At 50.9% G+C, this 23338-nt stretch overlaps 1 protein-coding gene across 2 annotated transcripts in view; it reads right to left on the bottom strand.

Annotated features, from left to right (window-relative positions):
• The window catches only part of IQSEC3 (IQ motif and Sec7 domain ArfGEF 3), a 106989-nt gene that overhangs the window by 32219 nt on the left and 51432 nt on the right, over positions 1-23338 (bottom strand). Inside the window, exons 3-5 of one of the 2 annotated variants that reach the window (XM_054577161.1) lie at positions 17679-17958; positions 5335-6491; positions 2698-2859 (exon numbers count right to left, since the gene is read on the bottom strand). In XM_054577161.1, coding sequence (XP_054433136.1) covers positions 2698-2859; positions 5335-6491; positions 17679-17958 — 1599 coding nt within the window. The remainder of the gene's footprint in view (positions 1-2697; positions 2860-5334; positions 6492-17678; positions 17959-23338) is intronic. The other variant, XM_054577160.1, reaches the window with a different exon arrangement.

Raw genomic sequence — 23338 nt, 5'->3', positions numbered from 1 at the left:
AGGCAGTCACTGGGGTAGAAGTGGAGCTCAGCTCTGTACTCAGTCTTGCTCAAACCCACAATGCACGCTGGAGCTTGCTCGGCTCCCCTGCCTCCCTTTCCAGGCTTCTCCATTCTTCTCTCCAGTTGTCACCTGGGTCTGTAAGTTCCCTGAGGCCATGAGCCATTCCTCTTCCTCCATTCCACCCCTGCCTGGCCCCCCCCACCACCACATACACGCGTAGGACAGCCAGCTCAGCCCAGCCCCTTCTGACACAGGGTAGGCACTCAGTGTTTACTGAACGAATGATGAATGGTCACCCTGCTCTCCCATGAACTCTGGTTCCCCAGCACGACCCTGGAGCCTAAGGGATGCTCTGGCAGGATGACCAAGCATGGCCTCCACATTTAGGGCAAGTGATTCTGCACAATGCCACTGTGCTACAAACGCAATGATCTGTGGGAAAACTGATAGATTCATAGGAGTTGGAGAGACTTCTGTGATCATACAGCCCTGAGATCTCTCGCTTTTTACAGATGAGAAAACTGAGGCCTAGAGGTCAGGTGCTTTCCAAAAGCTACCCAGCATGTTAGAGCGGAGCCAGGTGCAGAGGTGGGCCCTTCCCCTCAGGCCCAGCCCTCACCATACTGCCTCCTCATCCCAGGCCTGAGCCTGCCTTGGCTGCCAGTCCAGTCCCCAGCCTCTGTCCCTTGCCAGCACAGGCTGTGCGGCTGGTCTGCATCTCCAGCCCACACACTCAGTCTCCCAGGGAAGAAGGCAATTAGCTTTCATTGTGCTGCTCTGCATGACCTGGCTGGAGAAAAATCATGTGTTCCCGGTGTTCTAGGTCAATGTGAGCCTGGCAGGTCAACAGTCTAGGGCTAGGTGACATGGGGACTGGGGCGGCAGACGAGAATAGAGCAGACAGTCAGGGCCTGTGAGTGAGGCAGTCTTCTCTGTCCTCAGAGCACAGAGACAAAGCAGGGTCACCCCGGGGGGTGCGGGGCAGTCTGAAAGAACAGAGCAACAGGGCACAACACAACCCCTCAGACACAACCCCTCACTCTCCTACAAAAGCCACTGAAAAAGCCCGAGAGATGATCCAGATGGAGAAAAGCCAGGGGGAGGAAGATGCTTGGAAAACTTGATCTTTCTCCCCTTTCTGTCATTTCCCCAGGGCACCAGCAGCAGGGCTGGTGGTAAGGGGAAAGCAGAGCCAGAGGCAGAGGGAGAAGAAAGGAGGCTGACAGGGAGGTGCTGCGCATTCAGCAATTTACTTTCCTTTGCAAAGCACTTAGAGCATCTCAACTATCAGATCTGAGAGGGACAGCAAATTGTCCAAAGCCACAGAGAGTCAGAGCTAGGAGCTGGATCCTGGGGATATCATGGCCCCTCAAATGGATCCAGGCGCCCACTCTCTGTACTCAGACAACCATCCTATCAATGTGGTTAGGAATGTGACAAGGATTCCAGAGGGCAACTGGTCTACCCCTCATAATCCAGCATCCCCACTCTGAAGGCACTTTAAAGTAAGCCCAGAGGGCAGTGGCTTGTCAGAAGACCAAGCACAAGACTGCTCCTTAAGCTAAGGTGGTGTCTGGGCCTCTACTCCAGGAACATCAGCAACACTGCCAGCCCGGTTGGGTGACTCCCCTGTTTCCAAACCCTGTGCCCCGTGTAGCAGGCCCTTGCTGCTCCAAGGGCCAGGACAAAAAGGAGAGGTTCTCCTAGGACCCCAGGGGAAATGGGTCTGCCGACTGTATCCAAGGAGTAATGGGGGAGGGGAGTGGGGTGACTCCCTACAGAATGGTGACCTTCAAGAACAACTGAGCCTAGGGACCAAGTGGAAGAGACAAGGAACACCTGGGGAGTGGCAGGAGCCTGGAGCTCACTTCCTGGGGCCTCGCCCTCTCTTTCCCCAGGGAGTGGTGCTCCAAGGCCCCGCCCCTCGGCCCCGCCCCTCAGCCCGGAGCACTGCCGCCTCTGCCTGCAGCTCCTGCCCGTTTGCACTCCCAAAGACGCTCACTAGCAAAGGCAGCCTTCTCACTCCACCCTCCCCCCATCTAGTTGACTTTAAAGCAATTTTCTTTGATTGTTGTGATTTGGGTGGTCAGTCTATCTTTGCGGACTCATACGATTTTCCTGTTTTAAAAACCCTCAATCTAACCCCTTCACTTTTCTGTCTCATGTTTGCCTCCTCTGATATGAAAACGATCCTGGGTGGGGAGCAGGCAGATGCTTGTTGGGGACCTGAGGGCTGGGCAGGTGGCAGGGAGAGGGTGGGCTGAGAAGCCTGTCCCCCAGGCAAGGGTGGCCCCAGCACAACAGTTCTCTTCTTTTCCAGGGTCGTTCTCTTGCCCCTGAAGGTGGCAGAGAGGGTGGCCTTCTTGTCTCCTTTGACCATTTCAGTACCAATGGCACCCTGCACACAATGTGTTCAATTAAAAAAAAAAAAACTTTCCAGGGGAAACAGGCTGGTCAAAATGTGGCGACTGGCTAAAGGCCATGGGGATTCTGGATCCTGGGACCAAACAAAGAAGCTTCTAGGACTGGGGAGAGGATTTCTGGGAAATGGCCAAGACTCCAGAGGCCCCTCTCTCTTCCCTGAGTCCTTCTGCAGCTGAGAACCCCGGCTCCTCCAGATACCTTGGGCACGTGAGGAGGAATGGAGGGAGGGGTAGGGAGCCTGGGGTGGGAACCCAGAGAGGGGGCACTCACTCCAGCACGTCGTGGTTGAACTGCTTCTTGCTGTTGCCCAGGAACTCTCCAATCATTTGCCTGCTGAGGCCTTTCCGCTGGAGCAGGAAATGGGCCACTCCGATAGGGGTGTCAGGGATGAAGCCGCGAGAGATCAGAAACTGGATGCCTTTGTCCGGGTTTCTGGGGAAGTGGGTGGGGGTGGGGAGAAGAGGAGAGAGTGAGTCAAGGCCATCCATGACTTCTTTCCCCGCCCTTCCGGCCCATGGAACCCATGAAGAGCCCAGGAGGTCCTTGGAAAGAATTCTCAGGAAATGCCAGAGTTCCTCCCGTTGCAGAGGGGCTCCCCATCACAAGCTCCTTTCACCAGAACCTCACTCTCCTGAACCTCCCCACACAGGAGTGAAGGTAGCATGCGGCAGGAGGGGGAAGGGGAGGTCGAGCCAAGTAACATGAATTCCAGAGCAGGTGAAGAGGTATATCTTTTCTCTTCCTGCCTTGCTCCCAACTAGATCATACTCTGAGGTCCCCAAGGCCTGTCAAGAGGTCCCCAAGGTCTTTTCTGTCTGTATCCTGTTGCCTATAGCCACCCTGAACTCTGGAGAGGATGAGACTGGGAAACAGAGGTGAGATCTCCCCCACACCCTTTCTTCTCCCTGTGGATGGTGAATACACAAGAATCCTGCTCTCCAGCATTTACTTTCTCAGGCTCGAGTCTCTATATGTGGGCGTGGGTGTGGGTGCTGTGTCTTAAGGCAATTGCGCCCACAGTGTAGCCTGCAAATCCATGCTTCTCCCTGAAAGTTTCTTTACTGGCCCAGGAGGAGATAAGTACAGAAAAAAGAGAGTAAGCATTTAGAAACTTTTATAGCAGAGTTCCCAACACCCTCCGCCTCACCCCCACACCCACCCCTGCAGCGGACTGGTACGAGTCCCCAGGTTGTTGGAAACCAGGCCTCGAGCAAAGCTCGACTGAGCTCTGCCTCTTGTCTGCACCCCACCCACCGCCCCAGCGGGCAAGCAAAGCTCCTCTGAGCTCCGACCCCCACCCCCCATCCATTTTCCACGAAACCGTTCTGTGGTGCCAAAAAGGTTGGGGACTGCTGTTTTATAGTACTCTGACATTTTCAGGACAATCAAGTGCGTGATTGTCTTTCTAGCTGTTCATCTTCATTGTATTTTACAAAAGTATTGGCCCACAATGTATTGGGTAAAAACCCAAATTGGTCCTTTGCTACAGACAGTTTGAGAACCACTGTCTTGAAGGACCCAAGTATCTGTGTGAGCGATTGTGTGCAGGCCAAAATGATGCCTGGATGTGTCAGGTGGGGGCTGTGCTCACCAGACAGCAGCCTGATATAAAAGAAAAAGCAATGGATTGGGAGTCTGACAGATCTGGCTCACGTAAGGTCTGCTGCTTACTAGCTATTTCACAGTGTGCAACTCACCTTACTAGTGTGAGCTTGTTCCCTTTCTATAAAATGGCATAACAACGCTATCTCTACTATTGTTGGGAAGACTGCAGATGTTTTATGGACAGTAGCTATTCTCCCTAGGATATATGCTTCTTGAAACGAGGCGATGTGTCTTACTCATCTTTATGGTCATGGTGCCCAGCACTCAATAAAGAATATGCATGTGGGCAGGAGGGACATTGTGTTGCCTGGCTCAGGGCTATGAAAGAAGGGCTGAGTGGAGGGCGGAGACCAGTGCCTCATATACTTGCAATTTCCGTGTGTGCACCCTCTGCTTGCCACCGGTTGTATACATTCTGGTTGCAAGGAAAGGTCCGGGTGGGGACTCTGACATTCATTTCTCTCCTTCCATTCTCCTGTTCTGTTTGTACTACCCCTCTGCTTGCTTCACACTCTCTTCCTGTCTCCCTCTCCCACTTTGTCCCATCCTGTTCTGCTTTCTACTTATACTCCTTCAACTAAGTCTCTTCTCTTACCCCCACCCAGTCCTGCATTCGCCTTTCCTCATGTTTTGCTTTGCCCACTGTCTGTTTCTCCTCTTCATCAACTCCATGGGATTGCTGTGTGTCCTTCATATCCTACTGGTTTCTGCTTAATCCTCATGTTACCTGTATACAGTATTATTTACCTAACACTGTATTTTCTTTTATAGTCTCTCACTTTTCAAAACCTAGCTTCATCGTAAGCAGTAATAGAGGTGGAAGCAGAGATTTGAAATGTTATTTTGTTCCTATTTTTTCTTAAAATAAATTAATAACAATTTAATATCCGTATCTGTAGCCCTGGTCAGGTGGCTCAGTCGGTTGGAGCATTGTCTTGTACCCCAAAAGGTTGCAGGTTCAACCCCAGGTCAGGGCACATACCTGTGTTGCAGATTATATCCCCAGTCCAGGCACTTAGGGGAGGCAACCGATCAATGTTTGTCTCTCACATCTATATCTCTCCTTCTGTCTCTAAGATTAATGAAAATATCCTTGGGTGAGGATTTAAAAAAAAAAATGTGTATTTGTACACAGCATCTCAAGGAGCAGGCATGGCACATACACCAGCTGGGTGGGCACTGGGATGATGCGCTAATTTACATGGCACCCTGCCAATCTATCAGTGCAGGTCCCGCCCCTCGTTTCCTGCGTCCAGGACCTCGCCAGGATGCATTGCCGCTCTGGGGCCAGAGCTCACTTACATGTTGAAAAGGTTGAGGCCAATGCGGTAGAGGCGTTTGCGTAGGGTGTCGGTGGAGAGCGTGGGCGACTTGCAGCTGGCCGGGTTCTCGCAGTGGTAGCGCGGCAGGCTCAAGATCATGGCCTGCAGGGCCTCCTTGGAGGCCGAGGCCGAGACTTCCGAGCCCGACTTGGCGGACTTGGTGGATGTGCTGCTGCTGCTCAGCTTCTCCAAGTTGTCGCCTGCCTCGGTCTCAGCCTCGGCCTCGGCCCCGGCCTGTTTCCCCACTTTTCCTGTCTCCTCCTCCTCCTCCTCCTCCTCCTCCTCCTCCTCTGCCTGCGCTGCCCGGGTCTCCTCCGACACCATATCCTTGTCCCCCGGCGGGTTGGTGCACAGGACCCCGTCGGCTCCTGCCTCAGCGCACGTGACCTCAGCGGGCGCTTCTCCCTGGCCCGCGGCTGGGGCCACTGGAGCCCCGGGCCCACCGGCCTCGTCCAGCTGGACTTGGCCAGCCACGGACTCTACCGGGGCCTGGGAAGTCTGCGCGCCCAGGCAGTTGGCCACTGATAGAGCAGTAGAGGAAGAGACGGAGATGTTCTGGTTGGCGATCTGCACAGTGACATCCCTGAAAGCCATCATCAGGGTGCTGCTGTGGCCCTGGGACAGGCCGGCAGCCTCCACAGCCTCTTCCCCGGGCCCTGGGCAGGCACTGTCCGGCTCCTGTATCTCCGCCCCCAAGCCAGGCGGCCCGGTGCCCGTGTGCAAGGCCTGGTGGATCTGGTAAGAGCCGCTCTCCTGCAGGGAGCACATGGTTTTGAGGCTCCAGGTGCTGAGGGCGTCATCGATGGACTTGGCCAGGGACTGTACCTGCTCGGTGAAGGAGTCCTCTAGCTCAGTGAGCGTGCCCGCGAAGGTGGGTGGCAGAGAGGGCGAGCGCACCAGCGGCAACCCCAGGAGGCCGTAGCCCTCCATGAACGCCTTTTCTGCCACCAGGCTCTCAGCATTGGGCCCACGAACCTTGCGCAGGGAGATACGACGCGGCAGGCGGCTTTCCAGGAGGGAGTTGCGGATCTTCTCAAAGTTCTTGCTGAGCTGGTACTGGCGGAAGGCGGTTTGGATGGTGCAAGCGGCGCGCCGGGATACCAGATGGCCCCCGTACTTGTGTTCTAGCATTTCAATCTGCAATATGGACACATGGACAGAGAGCAGAGAGTGCAGTTAGGGAAGGGGTGTTACAGCCTTTCTGAAAGGCGGTGCTGGTGGCTGCCAATCAAGACAGGGAATCACTGGCTAAACTTTGTAGGGACTCAGGAATGCACAGTTGAGGGGCACGGAGAGGCTCAAAACTAGTCTGAAAACTAGTATGTCATGGCAGGAGCTACCCAGTCTTTGGCAAGACCCCTAGAAGTGTAGGTTGTAGGAATGGATTCCAGGGCTTCTTGAGGTTACAGGGTCAGGAAGGGAGGCATTGCAGATTGCAGTAAGATATTGCTGGTTTGATGGTGACTTAAAAATGTTCCTATCAGAGATGCATATGGAGGTATGTATGAATGAAATGCATAATGTCTTGAATTTGTGTTAAAATACTCCATCGAAAAAGTGGAAGGGTTAGATGAAACAATATTAATAGAAATTGTTGGAGCTGGGTGATGGTTTAAGGCAGTTCATTACACTATTCTTTCTACTTCTGTGCACATTTAAAAATAATTTTAAAATTAAGCAGAAATGCTAAAAGTTGCTCCTAGTCCTGTTCACCTGCTTTCCCTCTCAGCATTCATGCCACTGCACTGGGGCATTCCCCTGGGCTTCATGTGGGGCGGGGTGGGGTTTGGTCACCTCTGTGTTCCCAGGACCCAGCCCAGGGGTCAGCACCTGGTAGGTGCTCAATGAATGTGAATTTAACAAAAAGGTTGATGGATGAATGATGGATGGCTATTTCAAGAGTGGTAGTCCCTCAGGCTACCATGGTTTATAATGCGAGTCACCTCTGTGTCAAAAATGGGAGCTGTACAACCGGGCCGGGCTCGGTGGGGCTGGCCGGTAGGGGCATGCCGCCTCCTCCGGGTAGATCTGAACCTAGGAAAACGTCTAACAAAGGGCCAATTTGTCTTCAAGGCCTTTACTTAACCTCTTCTTAGCTCTGTCTATGGCCTTTTCTACCGCTTAGGTTATGCTCTTACTTCTCTGTTATCAGAACCTCTCTGGAAAGAACTAGAAAGATGTTCCTCCTGAGATGTCAACAATCCATAACATTTAACCATGCCTCTTCCCTGAAATTTTTGCATTTAAATAAGGACAAGGGATACTATGTTAAGGGTGTGGACGAATGGTAGAATTGTGGGCTCCAATCAGCCCTTAGGGAAGTTTTGAAAGTGAGAAAGTGTTTCTGGGCCCCGAAATTATGTCCTGTTCACACCCATACTCTCCACTTACACACAGTGTCATTCCCGAGTGAAGAATCAGGATTGGTGGGTTGAGGTAAACAACTCAAGGCAAGAATAGCATCATCCTTCCCGCATTCCCCCAGGACCATGAGTGGTAGTGGGGAACGACAGAGAGAAAGGCCAAATTTAATTCCTCAATAGAAGGAACCATTCTACCCACTTTCTGCTTGACTCAACCCACCAGGGACTGCAGCTGGAGTGAGCGCCTCCCCGCAGCCCCAGCAGTCCCCTTTGTTCCCTCCCTGTGGGGACCAGCAGAAGACCTCTCCTACCCCAGGAGGCCTCACAGATAGAAGCCCAATCCCCAGGGACAATCCCAGGTAAAATGAATGTCCTCAATCCTGTCTTCAGGATTCTCTCCTAGTCTAACCATTCAGTGGCTTTACTCATCCTCAAACCTAGTGGCATTATGTTGTCTCTCTCCCCACATCCCAACCTCCTTTCTGAAGAAAGTTGGAAAACGTTGTATTAAGGTTTGGATGGCAAAAAACCCTTCCTATATGACTCCTCTCAGAAGTATTTGCATTTCACAAAGCAAAAGGCCTTAAGCAGAAGGCAGGAAGCTCTCGCTGTCCTTATGATGTTCATATTGTAGGGTCATTCAAGGTGCCCTGAAAAAAAGAATCATACTAAGGGTATGTTATCTATTGCTACATAGCAAGTTACCACAAACTTAGCAGCTTACGACACCCATTTATCTTCTCACAGTTCTGTATGTCATTAGCCTGGGCACAGTTCAACAGGGTTTTCTCCTTGGGATCTCACCAGGCTGAAACCACGGTGTCAGTCTCGCATAAGGCTCAGAGTCCTCTTTCATGCTCACTGTTGTTGGCAATTCCTCGACATTGTAAGACTGAGGCCTCAGTTACTAGAGGCTGCCCACGGTTCTCAGCCACAAGGGGCCCTCTTCACAACAGGGTTGTCTGCTCCTCCAAAGCCGACAGGAGACAGTCTTTCTGATGCTTCACCTTGTTTTAAGGTGAACTGGGCATCAGTGGATTGGTAACCTAATCACAGCAGTGATCTCTCTCCATATTCTCTAGCCCTGCCCACACTGGGGGGTGAGGGGGTGTTATGCATGATGTGTACACAAGAGGGCAGGAGTCTCAGGAGCCCTCTCAGAATTCTGCCACCATACCAACTGGACAGTTGCCTACTGGGTCTTTATCTAAGTATGACCTCATGTACTCAGGAGATCCAGAGACACATCTGCTTTCCAGGCATTCTGTTCCTGTTTTTGCAGAAATCATGCCAGAAGAGAGAGAGCATTGTAGCTTAGCTGTTCTCCCTGGAAAACTCTGGCAGGTTCCCTGAGGCCTAGAATGTAGATTGGTCTTGGCTCAGGCAGGAAAGCCCTCCAAGGGGAAATACAGAGTGGGGGCAACTGACCACTTACTGGCTCCCTTCTCTCTCAATTTCTGTCTCCCTCCTACCCCTCCTGGGCACAAAGAGGAACTGACACCAGACAGGAATTCACATCTCTTTCCTACCTGATCTATTCATACCTTTAGGGAAACCCCACAACCAAGAACATTCTTTTCAGGTCATGAGAGCCTATTGGAAAAGGGAAAGTATGAAATCCCATTGCGTGAAATGTTTCCAGACCAGTAAAGAGGTCCATCCTCCTCACGTAGTATCGCCCTGCTTGGTGGCAGAGGCTGGCTGAGATAACCCCAGGAAACTTCTACCAGCCACTGTCCATGTGTCAGCCAAGAAAAGAAGAAAACCTGATTTTAAATTCTTAAATCTGTTCCATCAAGTCCTCCACTAGACTATAAACCCCATGGAGGCAGAGACTTTGCCTGCCATGTTCACTGTTTTATCCCCAATGCTTGGAAAGTGCCCGGGACATAGTAGGCCTTCACTAAATATTTTTTGATAAATTAAAGAATTAATTCCAAAGTTATCTTTGTGACCCTAAAAACCTTCCTAACCTGACCTGTAACTTTCCTTTCAGAGAGCTGATGATCTCACACTCTCTTGCCTCCTTTATAAGTTCACTTCATCCTCTAGTCTCTCTTTTACTTATATTTTCACCCCCTACCCTTCCACTGACCCTTTTCCATCTGCCTCCAGATTCTCCCAGATCTCCCTAGGCTAAACAAAACACAACTCCACTTGGCTCCCCCGCTCTGGGGCACTAGCCCAATCTCCTTCTATCTCCACTGAACCTCTTGGAGAACCAGTCTACACCCCCTGCCTCACTCCATGAGCAGATGCCAAATTGCTGTTCCAACTCTGTATGCCCAGCTCCTTGCCGCCAGCCCCCTGCCCCCACCAGTCTTCTAAAATGACTCTCAGGAAGGTCACCTATGATCTTTAATCGCTAAGCCTGCTGGCCCATCCTCAACCTTTCTCCTCTCTCTCTTCTGCAGCTCTTCATACTTTCACCATCCTGAAGCTCTGTCCTCGGCTGTCCTGTCTCCAAGAGCTCCTTGATTCTACTTTTTGACCACCAAATCCCTAAGCATGCTAGTTACAAGTCATATATGTGCTATCTTCTATTCTCCACATACATTTTAATTATTTTTCTATGTACTTCTGGACATTTTCCATGATTTCTGTATTGGAAGTCATTAGAGCAGCTCCTGGTAGCTAATTAACAAGTAATTAAGAGGGAAACTATCTCTGGCAGAGCCTTTATGGCAACTCTAAAAATGTCCTACAGCTTGTTATCTTCTTGCCTCTTGTCTGAGAACCTCATCTGCACTGTCATATCTTCACTTTACTTTAATAGGCTGAAGAGCAGGCCATAAGGGATATACCCAGCCCCTGACCCGCCTCTTTCCTGCTGGTTGACTTTGGACACATTTCTTAACTTCTCTATCTCTCAGTTTTCTTATCTGTTAAATAAGGCTAATCGTGCTGACTCTGTCACGTGTTGTGAGGCTTAAGTTATTTCATATACCACGTGGCCCATAGTAGGTGATCAATAAGTGGTAGCTATTTGATGACAATGATGATTATGAATGACTCTCAGATCTCCGTTCTTAGCCTTGATCCTGCATTTCCAACAGCCCATGGGTCCCCCATCCACCTATGCAAAGCCATCATCTTTCCCCACCTCACCCAAACAAGCTTTCAATGATTTCCTTATTTGCTTAACAGCACCTTGGCTGCATTGCCGTCCAGTCTGGAAACCTGTCATTTGTCCCTGGGTCCTCCTTTGCCCCATCCTCCACATATGTCAGCATCAAAGTCCTATAGCCATGCCCCCTCCAGTATCTTTTGCAATCATCCTGACCTTTCCACCAGACTTGCCACAGGTTGGGGGCTCTTTTTGACTCCCCACCTGGACCACACCAGCAACCTCCTTACTGCCTCTCTGCTTCCTTTTCACCCCCACCATCTACCTTATCCACTATTACCCTGACCAATGCTCTCAAAAAGCAGGTGTAAACACAGGCTTTCCATTGGTTGAGACCAGGGCCCCAAAGAAGTATAAATGTTTCCTCATGACATTTTGAAGCTGAGCAATCTGGTCCAGCCTACCTCCCAGCCTCTACTACACAAAGTCCATGAACACAGCAGTTCAACTCTGCTTGGCTCTCTCTCGCTCCGAGCATTTGCTCAGCCTGCAGTGTTCTCCCCTCCCTCAAATCCCACTCTTGTCCCCTTCCCTCCAGGTAAAACGTGTCTCCTTCCTTCAAGACCTGTCTCAAATGTGCCTTTTCCATGAAGCCTTCTCATTCCCCCAACAGACTGGATCACCCTGCTTGGGCCCCCATGGAGAATATTGTTTTCTCCACTAATCTCTGATATTTATCGAATCCCTTCTTCTCTCGCCCAGACTCCAACAGAGCATACGTTACTCAAGTCCTCAGATACGCCTTAGTCATCCTCTGATCCATGTATAGCACCCACCACAGAGCCTGGCACGGAACAACTGCTCACTGTGGTATTTGAATTCAGTTGTTGGATCTTCTCCATTTGCTCCAGTGCATTCAACGCAACCATCTCCCATTTATCCCAGCCTGTGCCCGCTGCATCCCCCGCCCGCAGTGTCCCCCACTGCTTCCTTCCTGCCCTCAGTGCTCTCTCTGCACCTACATACTATACCTACAGGCAGAACAGTATCATCTGTCCCTGCACCCCTGGTGCTCAGTGCGGAACCAGAACCATGGTAGGGGCTTAATAAATGTTTGCAGGTGTGAACTAAACTGAATGCTCTCCTATGTCTCAGGGGAAAGAAAAACCTAGGCCCTCTTCCGTGTCTGGGCCTGGAGTCAAATGCTGCACTCCATCCCTACCCCACCCCCGTTCCATCCCCACCCCGCCACCCCGCTTCTCATCATGCTTGGGGACTTGACAATGCCCCAGGTCAACTTCAGCCACCCTAACCCTGTTCTTAACCAGGGCCAGGTCAGAGAGCTGAGAGGTAGATGTGGGAGGGAGGACAGCCCCAGGGAAGAAGGGGCTCTGGGTCCACTTGGCCAAGGAGCAGCTCTGCTCACTTCTCTCTAAACCCCACGAATCATGGGTAATTGTGGCCTACCCCACTCTTGAGAGAGCAATCTCTTAGCTTCTACCGTAAGAAGCAGTGGAGGGAAGCTCAGGGGCTCTGTCTCTCTAAGGAGCCTCTAAGCATTAATTAGAACATGCTTCCTCTTTTTCCATCTTGCCACTGAGAGATGGCAGCCAAGTCAGGGTGGGGAAGGAAGAGCAGCTAGCTGGGCGGCCACAGTGCTGAGGAACATCGGGGAGCCAAATAGGGGTGGTGGGTGCCACAGCTCATCTACTCCCAAGTCACAGAGACTTTCTTCAAGTGAGCCACACTGGGAAGCCTGCTTTGAACCTGAGGTTGGGCTGTTGTCTTCGGTGTTCCCATGGTGTCCTGGGTGGCACTTCCATGGAACTACCCTTCACTGTAACAGAGGAGATAGTGGCAGGCACTTGGTTAAAATCCTAGACTGTCCAAGTCTGGGCTGCATGAGGGATGCTCCATACCTGGGATGTATCCTCTGACGAATTACTTTATATTACTAGGCCTTGGTCTTCTCATTCTTAAGTGGGGAGAGTAATAGTACTTAGCTCACTGGGAGAGGAGATAATGCATGGAAAATGCTCAGGACTGTGCACACCACATAGGGCCCTTCATGCCAGCTAGCACTGGTTACATGTCAGTGCCTGCCGCCGGAATGTGGGCTCCCTGAACACTGGGACTGTCTTTTGCATCGTGGTGTCCCCAGGTCTCTCACAGGCCCTGGACAGAGCGGCTGTGCAAAACCGTTCCACTGAGCGGAGGAAATCCAATGTGCCTTGCTGTCAGCTGGTCCCCCACGGTAGAGCTCTCAGCTTCAGAGCAATAAGGTCCTTAGATACATCTGATACAATCCCTTCTTTCATGAATAAGGAAACTGAGGCCCAGGGAATTGGAAACAGCCACCACTTCTCCTCTTGAGAGCTACCCCATGGTGAGGCTAGACCCTGAGCCTTGGGTACAGGGGATCCACTGGGGAAGGGGCTGCTGCCCAGGAGAACATGGCTTCCACCCAGGGAGCCATGGCACTACTGAAAACAGTTCCATGGCCCCTGGTTGGACAGCACAGAGAGGAACGTATATAATACGGGCATCTGAGATGGGCTCCAGTGGGCTGTTCTTCAACGCTGGCAGGGAACAGCATACATCTCTCTAGAGAGCCTGAATGCATTTGGAAATCACTCCTGTGCCCTCTATATCCTTGCCACAGCCACTTTCCTAAAGGGCCCCCCAAGCGGATCTGTGTGTCCCCCAAGGTTGCAGCCCTGAGGATCACTGTGAGGTGAAGTGAGCGAGGGCGGAGGGAGCAGAGAACAAAGGGGGCTGTGCAGGAGGACCTGCCCACTGTGTGATATGGGGAGGACGCTGAGGGCAGGGACACAGGGAGGGCTGGCGTGGGCCTCGCTCATTCATTCATTTGTTCGCTCTTTCTTTTACTCATGTATTCCTCCAATAGCGAGCGTTTCCTAGGTACCAGGGACTGTGCTGGGTATAGGAAAACAATGGTTGGCAAGGGCAGGGCAGCACCTAGTGCGCAGCCCTAGAGAATGTTTGCTCCTCTCACAGACTATGAAGTGATAGCACATCTGGAGGTGTTCTGTGCACAATGTGCTCAACTCTGTGATAGCCCTGAGAAAGACAGTCCTTGCCCCAGAGTGGGAAAGCTACTGGGCAGCACAGAGCCAGCAGCGGGGCACTCGGTAAAAGCGCACAACCCGGCTCAGGGGCAGCTGGGCTGAGGCCTGAAGTGTGAGGAGAGATCATCCACGCAAAGGTGACTGGGGAACAGGTCGGGGGTATTCCCAGTAGAGGAAATAAAATATGGGAAGGCCCAGAGGCAAAGGATGGAATGGAGAGTCAGGCATAGGCGAATAGGAATGGCTGGAACCCCGAGTGGGCCAGGACGTGGGTGACAGAAGAGCCCAGAGAGGGGTTTGTCCTACGCATATGAGGGGACATGGAAGGTTTGCACGCGGGGGAGTGGCTTAATCAGATGTGCTCTTTGCAAGGGGGGCCCAGCTGTCCTGTGGAGATTAAGCGGGGAGAGGCACAGCTGGAAGCTGGCAGATCTGTGGGGGTGTGCCCAGGGGTGCAGGCCAGAGATGAGGGTGGGCTGGCCTAGCGTGGGGGCGGGACCAGGAGAGAGAAGGCTGTGGAAATAGTTAAGAGGTAGCATCAGTGGGGTATGGGGATGGCGCAGATGCAGGGGAGGGAGAGGAACCACAGAAAATGACTGGCTGATGGAGCAGGACTGGCAGGTTGGTGGACTGGGGAAATGATGATTGTCCAAGATTCCTTTCAGCCCAAACACTACAGGATTTGTGTAACTGGAAGAGACTGCAGGATCAGAATACTAAATCCTACATCTCAAAGAAAGCTAGAGTCAGGTCCTAGCTCAAGGCTTCCTGCTCATCCCCATCCCCCTTCAGGTCACTGAGTTATTATTTTCTCCTTTCCCTCTTTCCAGCATCTTCTTCATGCAGACACTGGGTCCAGCGCTGGGAATTTAAATCAAGTGCCCTGCCTTCAAGAAGGAGCCAAGTAAACAGTAAACAATGATGTAGGACTGAACAGCTATGACAGGGAAGGCTTGGGCTACAGAATCGTCGAGAAGGGGTATCCAGAGCAATGTTGGGAGATCAGAAAAGGCTGCTCAGGGGAGGAAGGAGTGCTGACAGTGTGTTCCCAAAGCAAGAGAAGGAGTGACGGAGACCAAGTGCAGGAGCGTGGAGGGAGTCGAAACATCAGTAGTGAAGGCAAAGGGAACAGCATGTACAAAGCCCACAAAGAAGTCTGAGGCAACGAGGCCCAGGGAAGTTAAGCAACTTGCCCAAGGTCACACAGTCCATTTGCAGAAGAGAGAGGAGAAGAGCGCAGTGTCTAGTAAATGTGTGTCGTGTTTTTAATCACTTTGTTCTAGCCCCTCAGTCCCATTTGCCCCTTCCTCCTACCCCCAGTATATACTTGGCCCAGAGAAATACTTGAGCCAGGGAAGTGAGCTCTTTCCCAGGGGCTGGCTCCACCTAGTGTGAGGACCCCGTCACCTCTACTAATCCTCACCTTTTCTGTCCCACTCCTAGTGGTCTGACATGCAAACCCATCTATTAGAAATATGTCTGGTATAAAAAAAGGTCCATGGTACTAATCAGCAGCCTGACAGCTCTCCATATCCCACCTAGTCATCAGAATTAAAGTTTTTCTCCTGCCCCAGCCAAAGTCTGTGTCTTCTGGCTGTTATTAACTGGATACTCCTTAAATTGAACTGTAGTATCTTTGAGAGGCAAGTAAGGACCATGCTTTTTTTTCTTTTCATACCCTTCTCCCTTGTTGCTTTGAACATTATAGTTACTCAAAAATATTCACTCAGTGAGCTCTTACTATGTCCAAGACACTCCGCTAGATGCTAGGGGAAGGGTAAAAAGATGAGTAAGAGATGGTCTCTGTCCCCAAGGAGCAGAGTCATGGGGAACTGAGAGGACTCTTATATGGGCCCACTGGCCATGCATGGGCATTCCCAGGAACACAGGACTCACTATCTGCCAAGTTAGACATGCTTTGTATGTAACAGCTCTAAATGTTAATCAAGCTAAAATCTTCCTCTCCTATAGCTTGCATACAGTAATATCACTATTTTGCCTGGAATGATAGAAAATATGTCTAATGCATTTATCACCTGCCAGCGCTTACACATTTGAAGTTTGTTTTCATGTCTACAGCTTCTCCATATGACTCCATCCAATCCTATTTTCCTTCTTAGGAGAACCTCAGGATTCTCATTTCCCCTGTAAGTGAAGCCCCCAGAACCAAGCACAGACTCCAGACAGGCCTTGACCGGTAGCCCATGCGGGGCTCTGGCCGGATGTTCTTTTATTCTGGGGCCTTGCCCCGCCTTCTGTGATGGCTGCTGTGCTCACTTCCCTGCTGCTTCCCCAGCTGTTGATTCATCTTCAGCTTAGAGCGAGCTGAGGCCCTAAGGCCTTTCTCCCAGGACCGAGCCCACCCATCCTTCACTAGTGCTATGGGTGTTTCCAAGCAAGGAGCAGAACTTAAGATTTTTCCCTATTTCACTGGATTTATTTCATCTAAACCATCTTTCTGTCATGATGAGATGTTTTTAAAATCTCGGATTCTATCATCAAGGTACTAGTTGTCCCCTATTAGCTCTGTCATCGGAAAGTAGTGCCTCTTTAAAAATGATTGAACTAGACAAGACCAAGGACAGTGCTCCACTCACACTGGAAATGGCACTGATGGAAAAATAAACGTTTTTGAGAATTCTGTTTGAGAACAATCCACCTGACTATATTGTGATCTAACCTGCTTTCTATCATGTCTACATAGATATCATAAGAGATTTTGTCAACTACTTTATGAGAGCCAGATGCGCCAAACTACCGCTGGCCCCGATCCAGGATAATAGCTTGGCATAGATGCCAAAAGAAAGAAATTAGTTTTGATTTGGCTTGACTCAGTCTTTGTAACCTTTCTATTGGCTTCCATCCCCAGGACTCACCTTGTCCACTGGGTTAAAGATTGGTTCATTAGAATCTACTCGTTTCAGAGCAGAAAGCACCTCAGAGATGATTCAAGGTCTGATTCCCAATTTTGCTGACAAGAAACCAATGTCCAGAGTGCTTAACTGGCTTTCCTGAAGTCACAGAGTTAACTAGAGCAAGAACAAGAATTGGATGCCCTGACTATGACTCTATTCAATGCTCTTTCTTAACAACATGAAGTCATAATGTCTTTTTCTAAGCACACGCGCACATGCACACACACTTACAGATCTTCCTTCAGGTCCCTTAATTGTCCATCAAGAAAAACTGTGTCATTATCATTGGGGGGAGCCTAGTGGGGAACCCCATGACTGATCATTTTCTCCTCCTTCTTCACAGAATAGAAGATAAGACCTAAAACCCCTCAATGGGACTTGTTCTCCAAAAGGGGAGCTTTGGACTTCCCCCAATCTGGGTTAACCTTGGGCATCTTCAGTCTACTAAGAGACCACTGTCTTCAAAGCTCGTTTGAGCCTGCGTGTGCCCAGGCATGGGACTTGCCCCTTGAGTGAGTATGTAAGCTGGGCTATCTCTTCTAAGTAGCAAGTGTAGGTGGGACTTCCCCAAAGAACAATGGGCCACTTGCCTAGTGCTTTGCAGGGCATTTAGGCTTCCTCCACGTGGTGAGAGGAGCACAGCCCTGGGCAAACTGCCTAGGGCCTGGCATTGCAAGGGTGTGACCCTTCCGTGTAGAGGCTGGTTGCATCGGGGCTTGGGCTGTGGGGAAGGGCAGATTACTTAGTTCAATTTGAGAGAACCGGTGGCAAAAGAGTTGCAGCTACAGCAGAGGTGGGCCCAGCTGGGGAAGATCCCTGGTACCCTGGACAGTTCCCAAAGGTAAGGCCCCTTCACCACCCTTCCCACCCCCCTTGGAGGCCCTGGGTACCTGTTTATTCTTTAAGTCAAGGGAGAGTTCGTAATCTGAGGCAGCAGGGGCGTGGGAGCAGAGTGCTGTCGCCAGGGCAGGCTGCTGCAGGCCAGGGGAGGCCGTGAGGTGGGGGCCAGCCCTCGGGGAGGCACCCCTTGCCCCTGACCGCTCCTCCTCCTCCTGCAGCTCCTGGGCTTGAGCCTTCGGGGCATGGGCACTGGGTCTGCCGGCTGCCACCACCGCCGCTGCCACCACGGAGTCCTCCATGCCCCCACTGGCCTGGGCGCAGGAGCCGTCACTGTGAACAAAAGGCAACGGTGCTCGGTGCTTGGTTCGGGGAGAGAGGGACAAGGTGCATGTGGGTGTGGGGGTGGGGGAGAAACTGGGCACTTTGGCAGCCATGGGCCCTTCTAGTGGCGGGGGCTGGTGGAGTGTCTCTGCAGCCCTGTCTAGGGAGGAGCTAACTCCCTAGCTCCAGGCAAGGAGGAGGATGTAAACTTGGGGAGGGTATCCCACACAGAGGGAAGAAGTAGCTACAGCCAAAGCTCATGGACCTCTGCTTAGAAGCAGCAGAGCAGAGTGGTTAAGAGTAGATTGCCTGGGTTAAAAAGTGGACTCTGCCTCTTATTAGCTGGGGGACTCTTAGCAGATTACTTAACCTCACTGTACCTGTTTCTCCATCTGTAAAATGGGCATGATAATAGCATCTACCTCATAGAGATGTTGGAAGGCTTAGTTAGCTAAAATTCCTAAAACAGTGTCTGGTTCAAGGTAATTGCTACGTATAAGTGTTAATGATCATAATTATCAGTGGGCTAGCTCTCTGGCCATTGGCTTAGGTAGCTGCGGGGAAGCAATGCACACTGAACCAGCTCCATTTTTTTTGCTCCAAAAGAGTCTGAGGAACGGAATGATGCTTATAGGCCTGGCTTGGGCATGAAGCTCCGCCAGGGCAGGTGGACAGCAGCTCTTTTGGCCTGTGTCTATGAAGAAGAAGGTCCTTGCCCTACTTGTTTGGGAAGCATCTGTTCTTCCCTGGCCCCTCCTCTTCTCCTATGAAGCCACCAGCAGCCTGAGCTGTAGCTGCTGCTGACCTGCCCACTATAAGACACCTGATCGACCACTACACCCCAGCCTGCCCCCAGGCATTAGTACACTTAGGTTGCTCCCTTCCCCAGTCAGCCTCCAAGTTCTGCTCTTCCCTCAAGGCCCAGTGCTACCCCACCTCTCCCAGGAAGCCTCCCCAGGTGACTCCAACTTCCCCTGCTCTATCTGCAGGAGTACTAGGAGCTGCACTTAGAGCTCCTGTCACTGTCTATTTCACAGAGAAGGAGAAACACCATTGCTCACAGTATGGGTTCCAATCCAAGCTCTACCACTGTGTGGCTTTGGTCAAGTTGCTTTTCCTCTGAGCCCTGGGTTTCTCATCTTTAAAATGGAGGTACTAGTACCTACTTTGCTGGGTTATAGTGGAGGGGGTAAAGGAGTCAGTGCAGGTAAGGTGTTTAGCACAGTGCCTGGCAGAGGAAGTTTTCAATGAACATTAACTCTCTACCCCTATCTGTTCTCTCCCAGAGGCCAGGGCCTATATTCAGTTTGATTCCTTCTCCCATTAAATATTTGCTGATGATCAAATTGAAGAGAAGCCACGGGCCAGAGGATGGCCTCTGCAGTGGACAATGAGAGCCAGTCAGGACTAAAAGGGACCCTGAAATCACCTAGTTCAGAATTCCAATCTCCCTTTCTTACAGATGAGGAGAAGGGGCCCAGGGGGGCGGGCTGACCCTCGTCAGAGAGCTAGGCAACCTCAGGACTTCCTTATTTCTTCCAAGGCTTTGCTTCCATGTAAGATGCCCCAAATCATACCAGAGAGGGGACCTCTTTCTCTTGCTTCCACCTAACTTTGGAGCCTCCTGGTGCTAGAATAACCAAGGGCAGGGTGAAGAACCCTCTTTTCACTAAACCTCCATCTGTCCTCTCAGCATTCTGCTGCCCCCTCCATGATAAAGGAGAGCCCGTTGGCCTTCTCTGGAACCAGGAGCCTCAAACTCCCTAAGGCACCCCCTCCTTGCTACTGTGCATTCCTTTTCTCTGACACCCTGTCATTTCTGTGTGACCACCAGTGAAGCTACATAGTTGGATGAGTTCTAAATATCTGACACTTTTTTTTTTTAACTAGTATCACCAGGAGGTTCTTTTAAAGCTCTAAGTTCAACTCCTCTTGCTAAAGTATATGCCTGTCCTTCCTGCAGGGCAGCTGGAAACGGCCCTTTCCGTCTGCGAGCACAGCCGGCCTCCGGGCCCCGGAGGGCAGCATCCAGTGTCATCCGTCTTCTCTACGATCATCCATCTCCTTTACAACTGTCCTTGGTACTGATGCCCAAGGACATCACCTCCAAACATTTCACCCCAAAAGTTTTCAAGACTCTTTAGAGAACTGGTGGCGACTCAGGGCTACAGACACCTTTAAAAAAAAGCCCTTTGTTTTCTTTGATTGTGGGAGTGTACCTTGGCAAGAGGTTCTGACTGGCTAGAGCAGAAACAATAGAAGCTGATAGGTAAATATACCTGCTTCCTCCTCCCAAGGGCAAAACAACGCACACTGCACTCCATTTCCCCGGAGTGCCCAGTGCACTGCAGTACCAGTCGGCCAACGCAGGACCTGAGCATTAAAGAACCTGTGCGGGCTTCCTTCTTCTCTGTGTTTCATTCCTAACTCCTCTATTGACCCTTCCTAGAGTTACCTTGTCCCAAATAAACTATTTGTGTTAAAACAAAACAAAATTTTAAAATAGCCTATTTCTTGGGCCACCCTTCTGCATATAGACAAAGGCTCCAAGGCCTTCTCACCTGAACTCATTCACAGGTCCTCGGAGTTAGGCTGCCCCCACTGCTGTCTCAAGCCTGTGCGCTTGTGCACACACAACACATCTAAATAGCTGTCAGGCTCTGAGTAATGCATGTCCTCCTCCTCCTGGGTCAGTTTCCTCACCAGTCACATGAGAGGAGCTTACTGGTCACTCAGGATCCTTCCAGCTCAGACATTCTGAGAAGCTGGATTCCAGTCCAATGAGACCCACCAACTCCAAGGTTCCAGGCTCTCTGGCTGGTGGAACCAACTCCACTTTTGCCCACCTATGTGCACAAGGACCTGAGAGACTGTGGCTCTCCCCAATATATGGTTAAAATGGAGAAACGGGGTCCTTCCTTAGACCTCTCCACAGACCTGTGTGATAGAAGGTGACTATGAAAACCCAGGACTGATGTCATCTATATGGCAAAATTTAAGGTCATATAATGGAGGGCAAAGAACATGGGTTTTGGTTCCAGGAAGACCTGAGGTAAAACACTGATCTCCTATGTCCTATGTAGCCTTGAGCAAGTTACCTAACCTCCTCAGCTACGAAATGGGCACCCTGATAACTCTTTGGCGATGCTGCTGTGAGAAATAAATACAGATTGCAAGGTACCTAGTACAGTGCCTGACACACAGTAGTCCTTGGTAAGTTGATGGCCGTGGTGGCTGTATTCTGCGCTGGACCCTACAGCATGGGGTCTCAAAGGAATCCCCAGAAAAAAAGCATGGAGAATTCTTAAGTGGAAAGCATCCTCAACATTTAGTCTTCCTGTCAACCTTCATGAAACAGAAAAAACAGTGTTTTTTCCTCCATACCTTCTGGCCTTTCCCAGCCCTCCAGACTAACCCCCAGGATGTTTAGGGAAAAGGCCGAAATTGGACTGGCTTCCCTGAGGCTTCCTTCCACCCCTGTTCTCAAATCATGGAAGCAACACTACAGTGAAGGGCCTTGCTCTGGGATGTTACTAAGTCATACGATCCACGGCTTCTAAGGAATCTGTGTGCATTCACCACCTACAGGCAATCCCTTTAACTGTAGTCACCACAGTGTGGGCATCCCCTAGGCCTGCATTTGTCCCGTGCCCATTGTGTGGATTTGCGTTTTGGTCAATTTGTCAGGGAGCCATGGGGACCTGAGTGTCCAGAACCTCTGTTTAAAGACTGAGCATCAACAGAATGTTCCCAGCCTCTGTTTCCGTCTCTGTACTCCACCTCTAACAAAGGCCCAAGGAAAGAGGTTTGACTCTTCATCCTAGGCTGTCAGAGCTGGAAGGACCACCTCCTTCAATCCACAGTCTGTTATGGAATTGGAAGCCCGTTGTTCCAGCGCCTGGTGCATTATTCCTCCCAAGACATGGTCTTTAAGGTTTCCCTTAGGTTTTCGGAGTTGGCTGGGCTGACCTCATACCCTGAAGCTGCGGCCCCTAGTGGATCAGATTTCAGGCAGCCTGGTACTTGGACAGGAACCATGTGGAATTCACTCTGTGGCCTGCATAGCTTCTTGTAAGCCCCTCCTTTGCGCTCCTGGATGGGGATCCTGGTGACCTTAGCTGTCTTAGGCTCCATATCCAGCTGCAGAAACAGAACCCTTGAATGGCAGTTCACTAGCCTGGAGAAACTCAAGGTCACTGCAGACGTATGGGAGACACTAGTCACAAGAGGCTGCCCTTGGCTGGGGCATCCACTTGAGAAGGTAAACAGTAGAATGTGAGTGGCACCAAAATGAGTGAGCTTCAGCTGTGCCCACATGATATCAGGCTGACACATATTCAGGGGCCCGGGCCATCCAAGGCACTTATTCCACATGCGAGAACACAGGATTTGAGTATGGGAAGTGAAAGTCTTTCAGAAATTGAGGGAATGAGAGTTGCTCAGAGGAATATTACACGTGCCCAGGATGTGAATGACCGGTATGCTGGAGCTGAACATCACATCAGGGAGGGCCACTGGTGTGGAAAGCCAGCTTGTGCTGAGATGTATGCTGGGTGCCCGCTGGGCATGCTTGCCTTGGTGCATATGTGACTCCCCTGGAATTCCAGTGACTATCCAGCTTATCTACCGCCCCTGCTATCAGAGCTGACTTCTTAAAATGCAGACACTTCAAGGCCGACTCTCTGTTCAAACCCCACCAGTGACTTTCCAATACTGCTGGGATAAAGTCCACCAGCGTGGCACTCAAGAGTATTCATGATCTCACCCCAATCTCCCTTTCCAGCCTCATCTCACTAAGTGGACTGTCCACACCGAAACGCTCCCCAGACCTGCCAAGCCCTCTCGGACCACTAAGCCTCTTACATGACTTCCTTCTGCCTGAAATGCCTTCTCCTCTCCATGACCCTACCCTACCACCCACTCTTTCTCTGACTTGTCAACTCTTTCAAGATTCACTCATTGCTCTCAAGAAGCGTCAGTCCACCCACTCCTGCAATGAGATCTAACAATTCTTGTCACTTGACTCTCTTCTAGCAACAACACCACTTCATGCTCTAACTATTCATTGATGTGTCTTTCTCCTCCACCAGACTATGACATGTACACCTTTTCCTCACAAGTGCTTATCACAGTGGGCTGGCTCATGCAGCATGTTTAATAAATGTTAAATGAATGGATGATGAATAGACATGTGGGTGGATGGGTGAATGAATATCATTTCATCTGTACTACTTTCCCAAGGGCAGAGACACCGGGGTGGGTTTGATGATGCACCACCCAGACCCTCCTCCAAGGAATGACTTCTTGCCCAGCTCAGGGTGTGCTATCGGATGCTGCCTTCAGGGGTCAGCCCCATCTGCTGCTTCAGGGATTGCTCAGGTAAAGAGAG

Source organism: Pteronotus mesoamericanus, unplaced genomic scaffold, assembly GCF_021234165.1.
Source record: "Pteronotus mesoamericanus isolate MK-2021 breed Mesoamerican mustached bat unplaced genomic scaffold, CSHL_Meso_final contig_41, whole genome shotgun sequence".
Lineage (NCBI taxonomy): Eukaryota > Metazoa > Chordata > Mammalia > Chiroptera > Mormoopidae > Pteronotus > Pteronotus mesoamericanus.
The sequence above is the reverse complement of the archived record's forward strand: the minus strand, read 5'-3'. Positions and strand labels throughout refer to the sequence as shown.